The sequence below is a fragment of the Ambystoma mexicanum genome, chromosome 10 (assembly GCF_040938575.1).
Source record: "Ambystoma mexicanum isolate Mex_15411 chromosome 10, UKY_AmexF1_1, whole genome shotgun sequence".
Lineage (NCBI taxonomy): Eukaryota > Metazoa > Chordata > Amphibia > Caudata > Ambystomatidae > Ambystoma > Ambystoma mexicanum.
Window position 1 is genome coordinate 1,533,398,487 of NC_090932.1, and position 24,427 is coordinate 1,533,422,913.

The 24,427-nt window shown below is 48.8% G+C and overlaps 1 protein-coding gene across 1 annotated transcript in view; it reads right to left on the reverse strand.

Annotated features, from left to right (window-relative positions):
• GCN1 (GCN1 activator of EIF2AK4) overlaps positions 1-24,427 on the reverse strand; it is a 1,783,851-nt gene that overhangs the window by 585,178 nt on the left and 1,174,246 nt on the right. The window contains exons 32-36 of the mRNA XM_069619734.1: positions 16,358-16,523; positions 9,932-10,126; positions 9,363-9,609; positions 8,909-9,030; positions 8,666-8,780 (exon numbers count right to left, since the gene is read on the reverse strand). Coding sequence (XP_069475835.1) covers positions 8,666-8,780; positions 8,909-9,030; positions 9,363-9,609; positions 9,932-10,126; positions 16,358-16,523 — 845 coding nt within the window. The remainder of the gene's footprint in view (positions 1-8,665; positions 8,781-8,908; positions 9,031-9,362; positions 9,610-9,931; positions 10,127-16,357; positions 16,524-24,427) is intronic.

Genomic DNA, 24,427 nt, shown 5'->3' on the forward strand with positions numbered 1-24,427 from the left:
TCTCAAGGCTCTCGTCAGCCTTGCTGCCAAAAAGATGTTTCCCGTCAAAGGGCATGTTGAGGAGCAGGGCCTGCACATCAGGAGCAAACTCCGACTTCCGCAACCACGCACACCTGCGTATCATGGTGCTCACCGCCATGGATCGGCTGACGCAATCTGCCATGTCCAAACCCGACTGAACGGCCTCACACATAGCATCCTTGCCATCCTGAACCATGGCAAGGAAACCATCCCGTTCATCCCCTTCGGGAATATGTTCAGCGGCCAAGGAAACAGTTCCACAGAGTGTGCGTGAAACGAGGACAAGGCACAAATGGAGTTGGCCGCCTGAAGCGCCATACCCCCTGCAGAAAACACTTTCTTCGGCCAGCCGTCAAAACGCTTGTTGTCCCTATCAGGAGGGATGGTAGGATACGACGCCTGCTTTGCCGGGGCTGTAGCAGCCTGCACCACCAAACTCTCCGGAGTAGGGTGCTTGGACAAGTAGCAGGGGTCACTACTGGCTGGGCGGTATTTTCGTGGCAAAGACTTGCTCACTGCCGGGAGACTCTCCGGAGCAGTCCAAGCCGCTGCCACCCTTCTTTGCAGAGCCATATGGCATGGCAGTACCGAGTCAGTTGGTGGACCAATGTCGAGGATATCCGTAAGGTCAGAATGAACAAACTCCCCTGGGGGAGCAGACCATCCTAAGTACTCAGAGACCCGTGACATAAGTCGCCGGTACGAAGAATCGGCATGAGTGCCAGGCTCAGGCCTACAAAACTCCACCTCCGGAGAGGTGTCCAGCCCACTAGCATTATGCAGGGATTGCCTCACGTCCTCAAACTGGCTATGGCCCGAGAGAATCTCGTCAGGGACCGTTTCAGGCACCATGCCATCATCAAAGCCCTCATCCACCTCTGAAATGAATTCCAGATGGCGGTAAGAAGGCACAGAACTGGAACCAAAGCCACGCTTGACCTTGGCCAGAGCCTTCCTAGGTGGTTTCCCCCGAGCCATGGGGTACCCTCGTCGACACAGCCCCGAAAGGCGTAAAGGGCGTTGAGTGAATCGGCGCCAACGTCGAGAGTCAGCGTCGACGACAGACGCGGCACTGACGGCGTCGACACAGGCCTCGAAGGCGGAGCCCCGAGCGTGTCCCTCGACATCCTGGGCGCCGACGGCGTCAACGATTTCCTCAGAGGCGGAGCCTCGAGAGAGTCCGTCGACGACCTCAGCGCCACAGGCGTAGATGTCTTCTTTCACGCGGTCTCGAGCGCGTCGAGGACCGGGACCGGGCATGCCGAGAACAATTCCCCTTGTCCGAGCGGGACCTTTCCAGTGAATCGCGACGACCACCCGAGCACGAAGGCGTGCGAGCGACGTCTCTCGGCTGATCGCGACCGACCCCACTCGGAGGCGCGGACGGACCAGTGCCCTGCGATTCGAGAATCGCCAACATTTTCTTCCCGAAGGAAGCCCATTCCTCCGGTGTCGCATGCTTGGTGGAGTAAGCGACCCGCCGATGGGAGAAGTCCTCGGATGAGGACGGGGAAGGCGACCGATGACAGCGCTTCTGGGAGTGCCTCGAAGAGGCAGAGGAGTGGCGAGACCGACTCCGGAACCGAGACCCAATGGACTTCTGACGACGCGGAGAGTCGCCCGTCGAAAGCCCCACAGACCTCGACTTCCGGGGCTTGGACACCTTACCTACCGATAACTTAATGCGCTACCGCAAGGCTTTCGACGTGAGCGACTGGCAGTTGAGTCATCCGTGTCATGGGCCTCCCCGAGGCACCAGAGGCAGGCGGTGTGCGAGTCCGTGACCGACATCTTGGACCCACAGTCCCCGCACTTCTTAAAGCCCGGACACGGTGTGGAAGAATAGGCAGACATCTTCATGAAGAAATCATACACAAACAGGTTCGAAGAACCGAGATGAACAACAGAAACTCCAAAGAGTCGAGGCGTACCGAGATTCACGAAGCGAACACGTTCGCGGAAAATACGGAACTGAGGCTACGGGCGTCGTGCGTCCTACTTATCACATCGGGTGACGTCAGCCGTCGGAGGAGGTCCTCGAGGACGGCGCATCAACGTCATCGATGCAGGACGCAGAAAACTTTCCGAAGCAGCACAGCTGTGGTGATTACTGTCATAGATATGGAATACGTCGGAGGAACCAATCCCCTCGAATGAGTGGATTGAGTAGATGGAATGGAAGGAATGGGCGGATGAATGGAACGGATAAAATAGATGTAATGAATGAAATGATTGGAATGGATGGAATACATGGAGTGGATGAGGTGGATGGAATGAATGGATGGGGGATGAAATGGATGTAATAAATAAAGTGGATGGAGTGGATAGAATGGATGGAGTGGATAGAATGGATGGAGTGGATAGAATGGATGGAGTGGATGGAGTGGATGGAATGGATGGAGTGGATCGAATGGATGGATGGATCGAGTGGATAATATGGACAGAGTGGTTGAAGTGGGCGGAATGGATGGGAAGTGGGCAGGATGGAAGGGAAGTGGGCGGGATGGAAGGGAGGTGGGTGGAATGCATGGGAGGTGGGTGGAATGGACGGAATGGAATGGATGGAATTGGTCTAATGGATGGAATTGGTGTAAAGGATGGAATATAAGGAATTGGTGTAATGGATGGAATAGAAGTAATTGGTGTAATGGATGGAATCGATAAAATGGATAGAGTGGATAGAATGGACTAGGTGGACGGAATGCATGGGGCAGATGGAATCGATGAAATGGATGGGGTGAATGAAATGGATGGAATAGATGGAACAGGTGGATGGAATGGACAGATGAAATCAATGGGATGGAACGGGTGGAGTGGATGGAGTGGGTGGAGTGGAAGAAAAGGATGGCATTGATGGAATTATTGGAGTACTCAGTTGGAATTATGAACATTAACCTGCGCCAGACCCTGGCAGGATAGTGAACGTTAGCCTGAGTTGGTTCTAGATGGAAATGCAAGTGTTGGCATGTCCCACACTTGGGTGGAGCTGTGAATGTTAGCCTGAGATATTTATAGATAGAAATACAAATGCAAATGATAACATGCCCCACATGTGTATCACTCTGTACCCTGCCTCCCTGTCCCCATGCTGTTACTATATGTCTGTATCTCCCACCTGTCGCTGTAAGCCCAGCCCCCTGTCTCTATTTGTCCGTATGTCGCTCTGTTCCCTGCCATCTGTTCACGTGCCTGGTCCCGGGCACTTCAAAGATAACCATCATATCACCACTACGCTTACTCTTTAATATACACCATCACTCAACTAGAACACAGCTATACCCATGATTAATTCGTCCTAGCTTTTCACATACGAATACGACCCCATGAACACCTCATCACCCTAATAAAACACAGCTAGGCGATGTTAGGGAGAATTCTCATTCTATGGCTAATTTACCTTCACCTAGTGAGTCCCCCAGCAGCTTTGCTGGATTTCTGGAGTTTATTTTTTCCACTTGGTAAGAGTGTGAGCTTTTCCCCCACTCTTACCTGTGTTTTGCCATGTGTATTTTATCTGTTTTTTGTGATTGTGGACTCTGGGGTACACCACTTCAGTAGCCCCACTCTCTTGTGTGTTACACAGCACTTTCAGTGCAGTGACACAGGGTTGTCTTTTAGACTTCCCACTGACTCCATTTCTGGGGCTGACTACTGTCCCCCAGAAAAGGGTAAAGTTGCCATTAACTTTACATAGTCATTTAACCACAGATCCAGTACACCCCATCTTACATGGAAAATTGGAAAGGGTTAATTCATAGCCCTTTTTATCTGTACCGCCAGGAGCATTGTTTCGCTCCCTTAACATTAAAAATTGGCTGGTGGTAGTGGCATCTACCCTAATTTTCCAACCGCGATTATATTACATAACACGTGGTATTGTTTTAGGCTGGTTTAGTAGCCTCGAACTTTAAACCCGCTAGCCCAAATAATTTTTATTTCAGCTCCGGTTGAGTTTAATCGCCATTTCTTTTTGTTAACATCCTTCTTGGGTCTTTCTTTGCACAGCAAACCAGGTTTGCTTCTTTGTTCGTCGACCTTTGGCGGGCTTCTGACCAGAAGCCCTCCTTTGGTGTCTAGGTGGGCTGAATGTGAGGGAGGGGTGTAGTCACCCCCTGCAGAGGGTCTCCTTGGAGACCCAAGTCGTACTTTGTGTTGATTGGCTGAGGTGGTTGTCCAGGCTGGACAACCCCCCTGCTGCGTGATTGACAGCCAGGCTGTGTGAATGGGGGATTTTAGCATAAAAGGCAGGAACCTTGGGCTAGAAGTCAGAGTTGCCACTGGAACTGCAAGGAACCGAAGAGAAGCGGAGAAGAGGACAGCTGCTGCAACCCCGAGCCCCGGTGTAGCCCTGCTGCAGTCCTGAGCTATCTACCCTTCAACGACCAGAGAAGATCCAGTTCAGAGTCATCTTCCCTTTAGCCTGGTGGGAACAACCAGCTCGCCTTTTCTTCAGTCAGAGGATCTTCTCCTGGGTCGAAATCACTGCTGTGCTGTAGTGTTCCGGATAACCATCAGAAGAGCCCTCTCCTGATTTAAAGGAGCGCACCTTGTATTCATCATTGTCTTTTTTGCTGTTGCTGTCCTCATCCCTGGGTAATGCAGATCGCTCCAGACGTCTTCCTTCTTGTCCTCACGACTGAAGCGTCAGGAATCGTGAGTCTGCAGGAACAACTGTCGTGGCATCAGCTTTTCTCCAACGTAATAAGGTACTGTGCACACTTGGTCATTCTCTCCGTCTGACCAGCCGGAATCGGGGTGAACCCTTTACCTCCACGAAGAATTGTTCTTTCTTCCCTCCTCCTTATAACTTTTCCTTCCATTTGACAATCTTACAAACTCTTGGCATCTCGAACTGTTCAACGTGTGATCCTCAGCACCTGAGCATCTGCTCCATTGACACTGGCGCAGGCCTATTGACTTTAATCTGTATCTTTGAACAAGTCCTCGAGTCTCCTTGCCTTGAAAAAGTATTGCCTTGATTTTTATTCACTTTTCCCTTGTTTGAAATTCTTAAGTACAAAGTGTGTTTTAACTTTGTGAACATTTCTATCCGCGGGTACGCGTTAGTATCGCAACACCTGTCTGTCAAATCCTAATGTACTTACCTTGAATTTACTGACACAAGTGGAATTGGTTGTGTGTAGTGTATTTTACGTGTGGTTTCGAATTTATAGGAGTGTAGTGTTTTATAACAGATGGTTTAAAAAATAAATGTACTTCTATTTTTTATCTGAAACCTTGAGCCAGTGTTTGCTTGAGTCACAGTAATTGTGGTCCTTTGTGTAATCTCTGCTACTGCTCAGATACTCTTGAGATAAGCCTGGCTGCTCCGCTACTGCTACCACTTTAACATAGTAGTACAGGCTTGTACCAAAGGTGAACTTGTATTACCACTTGTAGTCTTAATTGTGTGTAGTGGTCCCTAAGGGCACTGCACGGGATTCTGCCTGACAGAGCGTAATCCTCTTTCCCACTCTTACATGTGTTTTGCCATGTGCATTTTTACTGTGTGTGTGATAGTGGGCTTTGCAGGACACCACTCCTTGAACTGAACCCCACCTTTCATGTGCGTTACACAGCACGTTCCGTGCAGTAAGACAGGGTTGTCTTTGAGACTTCCCCTTGACTCCATTTTCTGGGGCTGTCTACTGTCCCCCAGAAAACAGGTAAAGTTGCTATTTACTTTACATAGTCATTTAAAACTACAGACCCAGTACACCCCATCTTACATAGAGTACTGGAAAGGGATAACTCCCATCACTTTTTGTCTGTGCCTCTCGGAGCTTTGTTTTGATCTTTTAACATTTAGACTTGGAGGTGGCAGTGGTATCTACCCTAACCTTTCCACCACGATTATATTATATAAACGTGGTACGGTTTTAGGTATTACCCAAATTGTTAGTTTACAATTGTTCGAATGAACAATTGACCGAATTTAAAGGGTCACAATTGACCATATCTATCGATATATATATATAGTGTTTTGATATAGGGTTTTGGCGTTGGGTGGGGGATTGTGGGGGGTTTCCCCCCACATATGTTACAATTGACCTTCACAATTCGGTCAATTGTAATTCGAACAGTTGTAAAACGAACAATTCGTATACAACCACGGTTTTAGGCTATTATATTAGCCTCGAACATAAACCCGCTTGACCAAATACTCTTTCTTTTGGCTCCGGTCGGGTTTATTCGCCATTTCTTTTTGTTAAAGTCCTTCTTGTGTTTTACTTTACGCAGCAAACCAGGTTTGCCTTCTTTGTTCACCATCTTTTGGGAGGCTTCTACGAAGAAGCCCTCCCTTTGGCGCCTGGGTGTCTAGGTGGGCTGAATGTGAGGGAGGGGTGTAGTCACCCCCTGCACAGGGTCTCCTTGGAAACCCAAGTCGCACTTTGTGTCCATTGGCTGGAGGGGTTGTCCGGGGGCTGTGTGAATGGGGGATTTTCGCATAAAAGGCAGGACTCTTGGGCTGGAAGTCAGAGTCGCCACTCGAACTGTAAGGAACGCAAGAGAAGCCGAGAAGACGGCGGCTGCTACAACTACCGAGTCCCGGTGGAGCCCTGCTGCAGTCCTGAGCTATCTACCCTTCGACGACAAGAGAAGATCCAGTCCGGAGTCTTCTTCCCTTGCACCTGGTGGGATTAATAAGCTCATCTTCCACGGGCAGAAGATCCTCTTCTTGGTCGAAATCGCTGCACACAGCTGTAGTGGTCCGGATAGCCATCTGAAGAGCCTCTCCTGTTTTAAAGGAGTGCACCTTTTATTCACTGTTGCTTTTGCTGCTGCTGGCCTCATCCCTGGGTAGTGCAGATCGCTCCAGATGTCATCCTTGTCCCCACGACTGAAGTCACAGGAACTGTGAGTCTGCAGGAACAAACAGGAACAACTGCCGTCGCACCAGCTCTTATTCACTTGAATAAGGTACTGTGTCCGACCTTGAAGAACTAGGGTGAATCCTTTTTTTCTCACTAAAGGCTAGTCCTTATCTTCCTTCCCTCTTATAACCTTTGCTTCCTCTTGTGACAATATCCAAGTGCTCCTGGCAATCCCGAATCATGAACTGTACTAACCGTTTGATCCTCGACAACAGGAACCCTGTTCCACTTGACACTGGCGCAGGCCTAGTGACTTATTCACTTGTAGGAAAGTGTCCTCTGATTCTATCTCCCTTGACAAAAGTATTGCCTATGATTTTTATCCCCAACTCTTGTGTTGATTCATGTGCTAAGTGTGTTTTAACTCTGGTAACATTTCTTCCTGTGGGTATGCGTATCTTTAGTAAGACCGAACTGTCATTACTGTCAAAAAGTGATTACATCTGTCCCCCCGGTAACGTCTTTGTTTCACAACACCGGTCTGTCAAAACCAATGGTACTTACCTTGAATTGTGCTGCACAAAGTGAATTGGTTGTGTGTAGTGTGTTTTACGTGTGGTTTTACATTAATAGAAGTGAAGTGTTTTGCGAACAGATGGTCTAGAAATAAATGTACTTTTACTTTTTAAACCAAAAACCTTGAGTCAGTGTTTGCTCGAGTCACAGTAATTGTCGTCCTTTGGGTAAGCTCTACTACTGCTCATTTGCTCTTGAGATAAGTCTGGCTGCTCCGCTACTGCTACCACTCTAACTGTGTAGTACAGGCTTGTACCAAAGGTGAAATTGTACTACCACCTGTAGTCTTAATCTTGTGTAGTGGTCCCTAAGGGTACTGCCCAGGATTCTGCCTAACAGCTGAGCACATTCCGGTCTAGTTACTCACACATGCATCCTTCAGGAATAACGCAGCCACAGCCCAATATGGGTGTCCACCCACCAGGCTGCACACCTCCAACTGATATCTCCAGCACCACACCTAACGCTAGGATGCAGCTACCACCCAGCAATTACATCTGCTGCACGCACATCTGGTGCACCCACGCACCCTACAACACTATCTCTCTACTGACCAGAACTACGGTTCCCGAGTGCGTTCATCCTACCAGCGCTTTGAGGTCATTCCAAAGATCTATAGAGCACTATATAAATGGCAAGTAACATAACATAACTACAGCTTCAGTATTTGAAAAATGATTCAAATTTTATTTTAACAGTGATGCGTTAATGCATGTATTATAATAGTGAATATTATAGTGCATTAATGTGATTTTCATTGCTAAGAGTTTGCCAAGGAGTAAATAAAAAACTATTTAATACATTCTACCTAATTTGTATTACGAGTACTCTGTGTGTGCTTAACCTTTCACCACTCTCATAACACCCTATGTCTAAGCCTTTCTGTTCAGAAACACTACCCAGACAGGAATTGTCTAGACCTTAGTATTTGTCCCTCCTTATGGTGGCCTCTCTGAATCTGTTCACAGGGTGTAATATGAAAATATACCTTAGTCTTTTTTTTAGCTGTGCCCATAAACCAAAACCATGACCTTTCAAGTCTATGCCTCAGTGCTCCGCCTACACTACACCCAGAGAGAGTTTTTATAGACCAAAGAAAGAAAACCCTTTGCTCGTCCACTAGGTTTCACCTTTCAGAACCCTGCCTCAGTGTTTATTACAAAACCCCCTCCTAACAATGCACATCAAGGAATCAGGATTGGTTGGATTCAGGCAAGTGAAATAGATGCAGTATTGACACGTCAGTTCCATACCCGCTTTAGTTCGCCAGGATTCTTGTTCAAGTGCCTCCAGCAGAGATGGCAGTACCAGCTTCACCCCATGGGCACTCAAGTTGCTCATCACAGCCTTGGCACATTCATCTGCTGCCTGAAATAAAATGACTGATTATAATCTATTAATATAAAACTGAGCCACAACAGAGATGCACAGCATGGTGCCAATTCAGCAAAGAAGCAGGAGAGTAGGCGGGTCCTTAAAAGCCAACCCATACTTACTTCTCGCACATACTGGTTCCCGTCTCCAAAGCAGAGCAGCAGATGAGGTAACACATGAACGACATATGGTTCAAATAACTTCCCCAGCATATTACAAAGCATCTCGAAGGCAAAAAGCGCTCCTAGGGAAACAACAAATATATAATGAGTGATGTGAAAAACTAATGGGAGAAAATAAGGAACATTTCAAAACATCACGTAAAACCTTTCAAAAACAATCCAAGCAGTGACAACTCAAGAACGAACAATGGAAATGAATACAAAAAAGGTCCATCAGGGACAAGGATGCAATGCAAAATCTTCCCTAACAGGAAGTAGATAAATGCAGTGGTTCATAGCAGTAGAAATACTGCTGAAATGTGTGTGCGGAACTGGATTAACAGAACTGACAAACATATGGGGTATAGGGAGTAAAAACCTACAAAGTACTAAATAAAAGACAATCGTCGCTCACCCTCTCTTCGGCGGAAATTCTTCTTATCCTGGATGGCATCTGTGAGTTTCACCATCACCTCCTGCTGCTTTAGAGACAGAATGCCAAGGCCCTTCACTAGGCCTGCCAGGCCATAGGCTGCACCCTTGCGCTCAGCATACTTATCGGACTCCAGCAGGAGCTCCATTAGCTTCTGAATCATTCCCCCAGCATCCTCCTTGATTGCTGGTACAAGTGGAGGCAGACATCCAGCCACAGATTCCTGGACCTATATTATGCAAGTTCAATTATTAGCAAAGTTCAAAGCCATATTGGCTCCCTAACCATTTGTCAAATAACAAGTCACCAACATAGTAAGGTTTATAAATCCAACGAGTGAAATCAAATCGGAATTGCATCATTTCGGTCACTTAATAGTCTCCTTTAGGAATTACCAAGAACTACCAAGACTGGCATTCTATGATGTGACTCAGAATTCACCCAAATCCATTTTTTAAACCTGTTGCCCCATCATTCCCAATTCTGCAACCCCTTTGATCGGTAGTTTTGTAACTTGTGCTTGCATCGTCTCATTTAACTCAGATAGTTACCTGCTGAGATGGTGTGGAGAGCGCAGTTATCAGTTTGGCAACAATAGGCTTCACTTTGGGGTCACTCTTGTCCAAATGCTTGGCCAGCGAGCCCATGAGGATGACCACACTTTGCCGTACCGCATCGTAACTAGCGTCGTTTGGAGCATTTCTCAGGAATTCTTCAAACACTGGTAAGAGAGAATTAACACTGTCCTGCAAAAGATAGTAAGTGTCACCAACTCTGTAAGGGAAGCTATAAATCACACGAAAGAGGGTGCATGGACAGTGCATGCATTTAGAATGTAGACGTAATTTCAGAAAACTTGTTAGGTTAGGGCAATTTCAGAATGAAATGAGGGGTACAGAAATGATGTGGAAGAAAGTGCAGTTGAGCCTGGAGAGAAATGTGTGACGAATCCAAGTAAATCATCCCTTCCCCCCCCCACAAGGGAGAGCCAGCCCCTTTGGGACTAAGGAGGGGAGCCCAAGAGATTAGTCAAACCCAATCAAGGTACGTGGAAGAGCAGTCAATGCTTAGTCTCAGGAGTGAGTGCGAGTGGTCTACTCTAGAGCCTCAGAGTTCAGACAGTACAACACAATAATTCAGCATAGACAGTATGCATAACAAGCATTTGAAAAGCCAACAGTTTGGGCTTTTGTGTAGGCATGGTGTTAGGCAAAGTTTGTATGAAGTATCTTTGGGAACACTACACACAACTACACCTACAGGTGTAAGCAAGACCAATCTTTGGTATTTGTCTGTACTACATAGTTTTGTGGTAGCGCTGCTGAGCAATCAGGCTCATCTCAAGAAGGAATGTGAGCTGTAAGGATGTTACTGTGAGGCAGAATCACACGCAGTACCCTCAAGGAACACTACATAAGATTAGGACTACAAGTGGTAGTACAATTTCACCTTTGGTACAAGCATGTACTACGCAGTAAAGTGGTAGTGATGGCTGAGCAGCCAGACTTATCTCAAGAGCAAATTAACAGTCTAGGGATTACACAAAGGACTACAATTACTGTGACTCAAGCAAACACTGACTCAAGGTTTCTGGTTAAAAAATATAAGTACATTTATTTTTTAAACCATCTGTTCACAAAACACTTCACTTCTATTAAATAAAACCACACTGTAAATATACTACACAACCAATTCCTCTTGTTCAGGTCAATTCAAGCTAAGTACATTAGGATTTGGCAGACCGGTGTTGTGAAACAAAGACGTTACCGGGGGTTAATACGCAATCACTTTTTGACAGTAATGACAGTTCGGTCTTACGAAAGAAAAGCATACCCGCGGGAAGAAAAGCAACCGTAGTCGAACACACTTAGCACATAGAATTCAAACAAGGGAATAGTGGATAAAAATTATAGGCAATACTTTTGTCAAGGCAATCGAATCAGAGGACGTGTTCTAAGAGGCAGATAAAAGTCAATAGGCCTGCGCCAGTGTCAAGTGGAGCAGGGGCTCTGTTGTCGAGGATCACACAGTGAAAATGGTTCAAGATTCACGTTGCCAGGAGTACTGGATATTGTCAAAGGGAGGCAAAAGGTATAAGATGGAAGAAAAAAAGAACAAGCCGTCGGAAAGGAAAAGGGTTCACCCCAATTTCTCAAGGTCGGACGGAGAGAACGACCGAATTGACACAGTACCTTATTCAGATGAGGAAAGCTGGTGCTACGGCAGTTGTTCCTGGTAGTTCCTGCAGACTCACGGTTCCCGAAGCTTCAGTCGTGGGGACAAGGACGACGTCTGGAGCGATCTGCACTACCCAGGGATGAGGCCAGCAGCAGCAAAGCAACGATGAATAAAAGGTGCACTCCTTAAAAACAGGAGAGGGTTCTTGTGATGGCTATCCGGACCACTACAGCTCAGTGCAGCGATTTCGACCCAGAAGAGGATTCTCTGGCTGTAGAATGTGAGCTGGTTGACCCCACCAGGCTCAAGGGAAGACTACTCCGGACTGGATCTTCTCTGTCGTTGAAGGGTAGATAGCTCAGGATTGCAGCAGGGCTTCACCGGGTATCCAGGAGTTGCAGCAGCCGGGTTATTCTCCGCTTCTCTTTGGTTCTGGTAGTTCCATTGGCGACTGACTTCCAGCCCAAGAGTTTTGCCTTTTATGCCAAAATCCCCCATTCACACAGCCTGGCTGTCAATCACCCAGAAGGGGGGTTGTCCAGTCCGGACAGCCACCTCAGCCAATCGACACAAAGTGTGACTTGCGTCTCCAAGGAGACCCTGTGCAGGGGGTGACTAAAGCCCTCCCTCACATTCAGCCCACCTAGATACCCAGACGTCAAATGAGGCCTTCTACGCAGAAGCCCGCCAAAGGACGGAGAACAAGGAAGCCAAACGTGGTTTGGCGTGAAAAGCAAACAGGAAAGACCTTGCCAACACGAAATGGCGATAAACTATGCTAGGACCAAAAACAAAAATGATATGGGGTAGCGGGTTTTATGTTCACGTCTGTCACCACAGCCAGAACACTAACACGAAAATCTGTGTAAAAATGATAGTTACCACTGCCACCAGCCATGTCGAGTCGGGAAGGGGGACAAAAGTGCCCCTTGAGGTACAGGAGGACAGGGGAAAGATATTACCCTCCAGTACTCCATTTTAAGATGGTTGGTACTGGATCTGTATTTAAAAGGACTAGTAAAGCCAATGGTGACTTTACAGGATTCTGCGGGACAGTAGTCATCCCCAGAAATGGAGTACATAAAGGGAAGTCTAAGAGACCTCCCTGTGTCACTGCACTAAAGGTGCTGTGTGACACATAACAAGATGATGCTTAGGGAGTTGGTGACACTCCATAGCCCATGAGCACAAAAAAGTACAACACACACAAAATTACACTGCAAGAGTGGGGAAAAAGGCTCACATTCTTACCAGGTGGAAAAAATAAACCCCAGAAATCCAGCAAAGCTGCTGAGGGACTCACTAGGTAAGGGAAATTAGCCATAAATGAGAATTCTCCCTAACAGTTACACAGAGGTCTATAATTACAAGTATTCAAATAGACTCTTATACTCAATGTTTCTTGGCCCGGGCTCATACCAAAGCTCGCTGTTGTAGCTAGACAGGATGTAGAGGGCATTGGCGGCCTTGACGGAAGCCACAGTGTAAATGGTGCGTTTGCCCACTGCATACAGCATCTTGCCCTCCTGATTTGGGGGCACCATTGAATTTGGGGGCACCATGGAAAAGGACGATGGGTTGGACAAGCGTTTCCTAGAGGCGGTCGAGTTCGGAGAAGGCTGTGACCTCAGACATCTGGGGGCCGAGTACGGGACCCTATACTTTTTCTCCAGCCTGTCTTTCTTGTAGGGTGTGGTGCTTGATGTCTTCATCAGGGCCAAATCTTCCTCCCAGACGTCGTCTGACCAATGTACTTATCTTGAATTGACCTGAATCAAAAGGAATTGGTTGTGTGTAGTATATTTAGAGTGTGGTTTTGTTTAATAGAATGGAAGTGTTTTGTGAACAGATGGTTTAAAAATAAATGTACTTATATTTTTTAACCAGAAACCTTGAGTCAGTGTTTGAGTCACAGTAACTGTAGTCCTTTGTGTAATCCCTGTTACTGCTCATTTGCTCTTGAGATAAGCCTGGCTGCTCCGCTAGTGCTACCACTAACTGTAGTACAGGCTTGTACCAAAGGTGAAATTGTACTACCATTTGTGGACTTTTGTCTGTAGTGCTCCCTAAGGGTACTGCAGGGGATTCTGCCTAACACTGGAGGCAAACTCTGCTGGATCTACGTCACTAGGGCGTGGAGAGTTTATAGGATGTCTATCGATATGTAAACCATGGAGGGCTGCTCTGGGGCCTCTTCCGCTGCCCCCCCAACCCCTGTTTCCCTCCTGAGGGCAGTGTAGCGGGACTGGATCCGGCGCGCCCCCCCCATCCCCTCCCAGGGGTGCCCACAGCCTTTGCCACTGCCTCAGCACCCGTGTCGCGGCTTGGAGGTAAGGACACACTGCGCTGTAGGGACAGCCCTCGCTGGGCGGTACCACCCACCGTAGTGGTTGCCCCAGAGGATGTCGATTAAGTGGTTGACGGAGTCATCGGCTGCACCTGATAAGCCTGCTGTGAGGTCTTCTCTTCCTCCAGCCTCTGTTTTACTGACTTGTCCTGTAACTTGGCTGGGGTGGAGGACTTCCTTTTTGAGGAGGAACCCGATGGCAGGCTGGCTGATGAGGCGGACGGTGATGGCGGTCTATCCGACCTGGGACCCCAATCAGCGGCGAACCCAGCAGTATTGGTCTTGCGGCTCTTAACCTTCTCTTGGACCCCCACGGAAGGGGCGTCCTCAAAGGACTTCGACCTCTTCCCGCAGGGAGACTGCTCCTCGGACTGACTAGTCCTGGGTGAGGCATGACCCTGCTCGGAGCACGGGTCAGGGGCCTTGCTCGACTTGAGCCATGCCACCAGCCTGCTATACCATTTTTTCTTCTAGAAACCCAGGCATATCTTGCACCTATCCTATTGCAGGCAGTACAGCCACAAAGACATTTCTTAACCCGCATTGGGTGCAGTGCCTGAAAAGTGTCCTTCCTTCCTTTTTCTCCTCCGTCATGGTCGGAGGACGCAAAGTAGGCCCAAGATGGCCTTCCAGAAATGTCGACAAATAACCACCGTTGATGGCCGAGCAACTGCACCGACAACGGATCCCCTTTGCCAGCCGATGAAGATAGGAGCACACATGCTCCGATGGAACAAAAATAGAACTTTTCCACGAATAACTTGGAAAAAAGTACAAAATAGCTCAGAGAGCAACTCTAGGACTCCCAACACTGAAGCGCACAGTAAAAATCTGAAGACGGCTGCCAGAGGCAGGGCTTTAGGAGAGGACTGTCATTGGTGGGGGCAGTATGACCTAGAGGTCAGCGATTGGTTTAGAGGAGCAATACAGTTCTAAATTGAAACTTATTTCTTTTACCGATGATTCTCAGCCTGATGACGGGGAATATTCAATGAGCATGTGAATCCATGCCTGACTCTATGCTGGAGAATGTGGATTGGAGTAAGCACCCAGTCTTTCAGAACACTACACTGCATTCACTGAAGTTTCAATCAGGGCAGGCCCATGCTTTGTGTTACACAACCAAAACCAGACACCTACAACACAGAATGTGAGTTGGCTTCGGACTCCATTCATTCAGGTCCCACCCCAAGGGTGTACCCCCAACACAGCCCCTGTCAGTCTGACGGGAGGCAGCCCCAGAGCCATATATTGTCTTTCCACCCAACAGCCAGTCAGGGAGAAAGGGACAGAGCCTGCCATTACTTTGGGAAGCAAGGTATTAAGGCAAAAGAAACCAAGTGGCCACCTTGCCTTTGTCCAGGAATCCATCGATTCCTATGGCAGGGCCTGGGCGGCACCGTCAAGTCAGCATGTAGCTGTCAACCCACACCATGCTCTGTGGGCAACACAGGTGCCCACAAACACACAAGGGTGTACCCCACCCATGGGTGCCATAAGGATATCCATTGGGCGTTGTTCACCAAAAGGAAAAATGAAGAGCTGCACTGCCAGAGATCCAGGCTGGTCCTCAGTGGCAGAAACATTTGGAAACCACACACAGAATTGGTAGGACAAGGACTAGGAGGCCCTGTCCCTCCAGATGGCATTTCCAGCATCACAAAGTCCCTTGTTTATTAGTTGTTTAAATTACCCAATTGAAGCTGTACAATCTTTAAGATTCATTGGCTCTCGCTGTTGAGGGCCAGTCTTTGAAAATGATAGGTTCTACAACTATGACGGAGTGAGCTTGAAAACGCTCTCACTTCCTAAAATCAATCCAGGACATCATTTTGCAGATATGCTGGGCGCCCCATTGAAAGATGGGTAAGCTGCAAAAAGGAAAGCTTGTTCTCTTTAAAGAAAGTTTGTGAACATTTACCGACTTATGGTAAAGTTATTGTGTGCAGTTGCACGAGACCCTCTACCTTCTTGTCCACTGCACTCCCCTCTGAATAACATATGTGGGTCTGTCCATTCACCCTTACCCCCTGGAGAGCCAGGCAGTGTACAGAGGTGTGCCTTTCAACCAAGGTGTGGATTGTCTTTAAAAACTGTAAATTTAGGAGAACCCTTCTAACAAAGGGCAATGCCATTCTGGAAACAAGCAGATGTTAATTGGCTTAACCTCAGTAGGAGTCATGCCTTTTCTTGGCAGTCGATTTAAGGGCTAGGTCTTACCTACATATATTAAAATGTTGCCTTTCACTTACTTCCCAAAATCACGTGTTTTCACAGTAATAGAGCTGAAGTACATTGGCATGTCTTTGCATTCCTACACCAACATGCAAACCTTATCTTAAGAGATACAATAGAACTAAGGTGATATAAAAATCGCCTCAAGTCTGCATTTGCATAGCTTTTACTTAAAAATCAATTACTTTTGATAAAATATGTTAGCTTTAGCCCTTACCTTGCCATGCGTGTTAAGGGCTGAAAGAGCAGCATCCAGCATGCACTTCCTGACCTCAGGGTAACGGTCATTGAGAGCTTCTGGCACAAAGAACTGAAAAAGAGGCTTGACCTGAGAGCCATCCAGGTACTGTGACAGCTTGTTCAGGGCAAGGGCGATGCCACATCTGGGGAAGGAAATAAATAACATTTTAAGAAAGCAACTTCCAACTATATACACAATGAAACTGCACATTCGCCTTCCCCTCCATAACCAATGTCTCTTGCACAGCTTTACATGAGAAGCATGAATTGGCTGTTAAGATAGTTCTCTAGAAGCAACTTTCACTCCATATTCTATAGAGCCCTACACTTTTTGCTTTTATTTTACACACTGTCCTCACTTTTTACAGTGCAGTGAAGCCTTCAGCTTCCCTCCACTGGCCTTTTTCTCACATTATGGGGAAACCGACTAGTCCTTCAGGCTGTCCGTATTAAGAAGGAGAAATTACTTTCTGCAATGTTCCTTCTATGGATTCTTCTCCTGCAGATTCCTTATCTGATAAATATCCCATCCAGCTTTGCTGCTTCGGAAATTTTTTCAACAGGGGTCTAGTGGCCCTCGACTCGGCTGTTGATCATCGATCAGTCTAGCCCAGCACTCGATCGTCTGCTCCGGATCCGACTTCCGGCATCGTAAACAAACTCTGTCACTCTGTCACTAAGCCCCATAGATGACCACGCTGCATAGGAAAACAGAACAATGGGCTAATCAGTCCACAAAAAGCTAAATAACAGCAAACTTCCAAAGGAAGGAAGAACTGCGTGCAAGAAACCACAATTCGTAGCCTCAGAAAATATATATATATATATATTTTTTTTTAAAGAAACAAACGTATGAAAAGAAAGACAGAAAACGGTCACCAAGGACCATCGCCAAGTGATCATCAAAAGAAGATGCAAACAAACCATCGACTTTGAGCGGGGATGGACGGGAAGGGAGATGAGGAATCTGCGGGAGTAGAATCCATAGAAGGAACATTACGTTAAGTAATTTCTCGTTCAATGGATTGCTTTTCTCCTGCAGATTCCTTATCTGATATACTCCCAAAGCAGTAGGTGAAGGAGGCAGGCAGAAAGTTAGACTAAGATTTTATCGTACCGCCCTGCAAAAACCTGCATCAGCTATGCGAGCAACATCTAAACTATAGTGTTTAGTGAAAGTATGAAGAGAAGACCATGTTGCCACACAACAAAAATCCCTAACAGGGATCCCCCTTTGTTATGCAGTAAGAGGCAGAGACCCCCCCTAGTCGAATGCTCCCTGATGCCTGACGGTAATTCACTGCCTGCGGGCTGGTAACAATCCGCAATGCAGAAGATGATACTGCGGGACAATGTATGTTTTGTTATCGCTAGGTCTTTACGGGCTAAGGAGAAGGCCATGAAGAGTTGATCAGTTCATCTGAACTTAGGTGTTCTTGCAATGTAGAAGCGTAAAGCACTTCTAGGACCCAGACGATGGAAACGCTACTCTTCCTTAGAAGGGTGTGGGTTGTGAGTAGAAGACCGGGAAGTCTATGGATTGATGGTTTAAGTTACTTATCTATAACTTTTTTTTTCCAGCTTGGGTCTGGCATGGATTCACATGGTCATGAATATTCCCAGCCAGGCTGGGAATCCTTGGTAAAAGAAAAAACGTTCACTTTAACACTGTATTTCTCCTCTAAACCAATCACTGTTCGCTGGGTCATATTGCCCTCATTCAATGACAGTCCTCTCCCTAAGCTCCACTGCTGGTGGCCATCTTCAGATTTGGTAAGCAGTAAAAAGCGGCAGTATGAACCAAGAGCCGCCACAAAGGAGGAGTGAGGGTTTGCATGCAAATCCATGCTGGAGAACCATAGCTACAGGTAAGTAACTTAAACCTTCTCCAGCATGGGGGCTGGCATGGATTTGCATGCTCATGAACAAGAATTATAGAGCAGTACATATATACAACCACGGGAGGTGGCAGGGCTCAACAGAAGCAATAACACACTCTCCTCGAGTGAACAGGTTGCGTAGCACCGCATGGCCGACTCACTCCTCCCTGGAATCCACGGCGACGCAGTTGAACTTCGTAAAGGTGTGCGTGGACCTCCACGTAGCCGCCCTGCAAATGTCGAGCAGGGGCAGACTAGAGAGAAACGCTGTTGTTGCTGCAATGGCTCTGGTGGAGTGAGCTCTTGGCCGGCTTGACAGCAGCCTGCTCGCCAGTCGATGACCTGCATGATTCAGCCAGTGAGACACCTGGAGATGGAAGTCTTCGATGAGGCTTTTCCGTGATTTACAAGCCCAAAGTTGACAAACCACTGAGAAGTCTTCCGAAAATTCTTTGTACGTGCCACGCAGAACTTCAAGGCATGAGCAACGTCCAGCGAATGCAAGGCCCTCTGCGCTGGAGACAACGGATTCGGGAAGAAGGCGGGTAACACCAAAGGTTTGACGACATGGAATTCTGATGGTACCTTTGGCATAAAGGTGGGGTGTGTACCATCTTTGAAGCATGGAAAGGTAAGTAAGGTTGCTTGCATTACAGGGCCTGAATCTCCCTGACCCTCCTGGCCGATGTGATCGCCACGAGAAAAGCTGTCTTGTTCAAGAGAAACATGAGCGGGACACGATGCATAGGTTCGAAGGGCACTCCCATGAGCTTCGTTCGCACCAAATTGAGTTCCCAAGCCAGGGGATGAGCCTTCACCGGCGGGAAAGTCCTGAAGAGCCTTTTTAGGAACTCCTTGACGAGTCAGAGACCACAGCGAGGGCCTGCCCAGAGATCTGGTGTACCTGGATATGGCGGCAAGATGCACCTTGAAAGAGGCATGAGCCAGTCGCGCTTTTGCCAAAGAAAGCAAGTATGGTAGAAGCTGAGGTGCCTTTATCTGTAGAGGAATAATCTTCTGAGTCCTGCACCACATGGAGAAACGTTTCCATTTACGGCCCATAGCACTTCAACGTTGAAGACGACCTGGCCAGGATGTCTTTACATTCGTCAGGAATAGCATAACCCACAACCTCTAGGCCTGCAGGAGCCATGCCCTCAGGTTCAGGGACTCAGAATCGTGGTGCAGAATCGCCCTCCCGACCCCCATCGCTGGCAAGAAGGTCCAGTGACAGTGGTAGCCTGATGGTAGGGGCCACTGACCGATGCAGCAGGTCCATATACCAGATTGGTCTCTGCCACGTTGGGGCGACTAGCATCATCCTGCAGTGGCACTGCGAGTGTGTTGATCACACGTAGCAGAAGAGGAAACTGCAGAAACGTGTACAGGAACCGTCCCTCCCACGGGAACGAGCACACGTCCCTCATGCTCAAGGGGCTGCGGGAACCTGCCGGCAAACCTCTGGCACTTGGCATTTGCTGCTGTCACAAAAAGATCTATCTGGGTTGTCCCCATTTTGGGGAACAGCCGATCCGCCTCGTCCTGGCAAAGTTCCCACTGGTGGCAAGAACGCAGTTCTCTGCTGAGCGAGTCCGCAATGGTGTTCTTGACTCCCGGCAGATGAAACGGAACAAGGAACATCCCTTGATGAATTGCCTACTACCACAAGTCCTGGGCATCTTTGGAGAGTGCTGCAGACCGGTCCCCCCCTTGTTTTCAGATGTAGAACATGGTTGTGGTATTGTTTGAAGATCCTCGCTACCTTGTCCTTTAGCGAAAGCAGAAAGGACTTGAGGGCCAAGAATACAGCCTGAAGTACCAGGATCTTGATGCACACGTCGTCCTCCGGTTGCCAGAGGCCTCTGGCGTGCAACTATCTGGTGTGGGCTCCCCATTCCTCCAGAGAGGCGCCTGTGGTGACCCACTCCTGGTAAGGAGGAACCTGAAACTGAGCTCCCTGGACGAGATGCTGCTGAACAACCCCATAACTGTATTGCTCAACGAACTCCTCGTTGAGAAAGATTTTGTCTGTAAACTCCCCCATACTAGCATCCAACTCGCATCCAGGAACTCCTGGAGAGGTCTCATGCGCAGTCGGGAGTGGCGAACAAGGTTGATGCAGGAGGACAACATGCCCAGAAGCGACTTGATGGACCGCACCGTCGCTGCCTGGGCAGATCAGCGCGGCACCTTGCCTCGATATATTTTCACCCTCTCCTCCAAGGGGGACGCTAAGCACGTCACTTTGTTGAGTCATGCGCCCAGGAATCGAGCGTCCTGAGATGGCTTCTAGCAAGACTTCGGACAGTTTATGGAGAACCCCAGCTCAGTCAGACTTACAGTACTCACTCTGTGCTTGCTTGCCAGAGACTGCGAGCGGGCCTGCACCAGCCAGTCATCCAGGTAGGGGTATACCAGTTATCCAGGTAGGGGTATACGTGGATGCCTTGCAGACGAAGATGTGCCGCCACCAGGGCCAGGCACTATGTAAAGCGTTCTTCCACAAGAGGAACTTGAGCGGGACTTGATGCATAGGTTCAAAAGGAGCTTCCATGACCTTAGTAAGTACTACATTGAATTCCCAAGCTGGGGCTGGAGCCTTCACTGGCAGAAATGCATTGAATAGCCCACTGAGGAACACTTTGACAAGTCTGTGACAACAGGGAGGGTCGAACCGGAGACCTGGTGTATGGGATATGGCAGCGAGGTGCACCTTGATCGAGGCGTGTGCCAATCCCACCTTGGCTAATGAAAGAAAATCGGGTATTAGATGAGGGCCCGTAACCCGCAGAGTTGAAATCTTCAGAGTCTGCCACCACACAGAGAAAAGCGCTTCCATTTAGGTCTGTAGTCTTTCAACGTTGACAAGGCTCTGGCCACGTTGTCCTTACATTCTGCTGGTAAAGCTTAACCCTCAAACGCAAGGGCTGCTGGAGCCATGCCTTCAGGTTCAGCGACACCGGGTAGTGGTACAGAATCGGCCCACCCTCTCTGGTGAGAAGGCCCGGGAACAGCGGTAGCCTGATGGAGACTGACAGACACAGCAGGTCCAGATCCCAGATCTGCCTCGGCCACGTTGGGGCGATCAGTATTATCTTGCACTGGTACTCAGTGTAATCAGACGAAGCATGAGTGGAAACTGAGGAAAAGCGTATAGGAACCATCCCTCACCCAGGAATGAACGCTTCGTCTGATCACATGCTTCTCGGCTGAGGGAACCTGCTGGCGAACCTCTGGCACTTGGTGTTCATTGCTGTCGCCAAGAGATCGATTTGGGGTATGTCCCAACTGTCGAACAGAAGGCCCACCCGGTCCTGGCGAAGCTCCCATTCGTGGCAGGAACACAACTCCCTGCTTTGCCAGTCCACTATGGTGTTCTTGACACCCACAAGGTGAAAAGGGACAAGGAAAATGACCTGCCGAATGCCCCAGAGCCACAGATCCTGGGCTTCCTTGAAGAGTGCCAAAGAGCGGGTCTCCCCCACCCCCCCCCCACTGTTTCCGGACATAAAACATGGTGGTGGTGATATATGAAGATAACCACCACCTTGCCATTCAGCGACAGCAGAAAAGACTTGAGGGCCCAGAATATGGCCCAAGTTCCAGGACGATGATGTGGAGGCCCTTCTCCTGCTGCTGCCATAGGCATCTGGCGTGCAACTGTCTGGTGTGGGCGTCCCTCTCCTTCTAGAGAGGCATCCATGGTGACTGTCTCCTGGTAAGGCGGAACTTGAAACTGAGTCCCTTGAACGAGATATGGTCTTACACCCCACCATTGTAACGCCAGGCAGATCTCCTCGTTGAGGGATCTCTAGTCCACAAAAGGTCCCAGATACCTGCATCCACCTCGCATCCAGGTACTCCTAAAGAGGTCTCATGTGAAGTCTGCAGAGGCGGACGAGGCAGGAGGACATCATGCCCACATTGATGAATCACACCGTCACCTTCCGTGCCGATGACAAGCGCGGCACTTTGCCTAGTATGACTCTCACACTCTCCTCCGAGGGAGACGCCAAACAAGTCACTATGTTGAGTCAGGCACCTAGGAACAGTGCGTCCTGAGATGGCATCAATTAGGACTTTGGATAATTTATGGAGAACACCAACTCCGTCAGCAGCCGTATGGTTCTCGAAGTGTGCTCGCTTGCCAGAGTGCGCGAGCAGGAACGCACCAGCCAATCATCCAGATAAGGGTAATCATGGATGCCCCGTAGACGAAGATGTACCACCACCGGGTTCAGGCACTTCCTAAAGACCCTCAGGACTACTTTAGGCCGAAGGGCAGAGCCTTGAACTGCTAGTGCTGACTCTAAACCACGAATCGTAGGAACTTGGTGTTTCTTGTGAATGGTTATGTGGAAGTAGGCGCTCTCCAGATCCAAAAACGTCAGAAAACCCCCTTCCTCCAGTTAGCCAAGCAAGTGCTGCAACACAAATATCCACAACTTTTGGGACTTTTAAGTACTTGTTGAGACGACAGATCAAGGTTCGGCCTCTTACCCCCAGTCTTCTTTCGAACCAGAAAGTAGGAACAAGTTACTTACCTGTAACTGTTGTTCTCCAGCATGGGTCTGGCATGGATTCACATGCTCATGAATATTCCCTGTCGTCAGGCTGGGAATCCTCGGTAAAGAAAAAAACAGTATCAGTTTCGTTTCTGATCTGTCTTTCGTAGTAATAACCAATCACTGGTCTCTGCGTCATACTGACCACAGCCAATGACTGCCCTCTACCTAAGCACCACCTCTGGCAGCCATCTTCAGATTTGGAAGCACGTGAAGTGGCAGTATGACCAAGTGAAGAGCCGCAGAGGGGTAGGCGGGAGGGTTCGCATGTGAATCCATGCCAGACCCATGCTGGAGAACAACAGTTACAGGTAAGTAACTTGTTCCTTCTCCAGCATGGGGTCTGGCATGGATTCACATGCTCATGAATAAAGAATACATAGCAGTACACACATGCACAACCACGGGAGGTGGCAAAGGCTCAACATTAAGCATCACATCAACTCAACATTAAGCATCTTACCTCCTCACCAGGCTCACCTCAGGCGAACAGGTTGCGCAGCACTGCTTGGCCGACCCTGGACTCCTCCCTGGAATCCCGGTCGACGCAGTAGAATTTCGTGAAGGTGTGCGTCGACCTCCACGTAGCAGCCCTGCATATGTCCAGCAGGGACACACCAGATAGGAACGCCGTGGTAGCTGCGATCGCTCTGGTGGAATGGGCTCTCGGACGGCCAGGCAGCGGTCGGTTTGCCAACCGGTGACAGCACATGATACAGCCGGAGAGCCATCTGGAGATGGAAGCCTTCGAGAGAGCCTTCCCCTGATTGACAGGTCCAAAGTTCACAAAGAGTTGTGACGTCTTCCGAAAACCCTTCGTGCGGTCCACGTAGAACTTCAGCGCTCTAGCTACATCCAGCGAGTGCAAAGTCCTCTCAGCCGGCGACGAAGGCGACGGGAAGAACACAGGTAACACCAAGGGTTCGTTGAGATGGAAGTCCGACGGTACCTTGGGCATGAAGGAGGGGTGCGTCCTGAGCACTACCCTCGTGTCGTGGAAAGTCAAGTACGGGGCCTTGCAGGAAAGGGCCTGGATCTCTCCCACTCGTCGTGCGGAGGTGATGGCCACAAGAAAAGCTGTTTTCCACGATAGAAACTTCAACGGGGCCGAGTGCAGAGGCTCGAACGGAGGTCCCATGAGCTTGGTCAGCACCACGTTGAGCTCCCACGCCGGGGCCGGAGCCTTCACCGGCGGGAACGATCTGAACAGTCCCTTCATGAACTCTTTCACCAGACGATGAGACCACAAGGACGTCCGCCCCGTGGTTCTGGTGTATCGGGAGATCGCAGCAAGATGAATCTTGATGGACGCGTGTGCCAGACCAGCTTTGGCCAGCGTCAGCAGGTACGGCAGTACTTGGGGGGCCGTAATCCGTAGAGGGTTAATCTTCTGTGCGTGGCACCAGACAGAGAACCTCTTCCATTTGTGTCCGTAGCATTTAAGAGTCGAGGACGCCCTGGTCTTTGCAAGAACCTCTCTGCAATCGGCCGGTATGTCGTATCCTCCAAACTCTAGCGCTGCAGGAGCCAGGCCTGCAAGTTCAGCGACTTCGGGTCGTGGTGGAGGATGGCGCCTCCTTCCCTGGAGAGTAGATCCGCGTC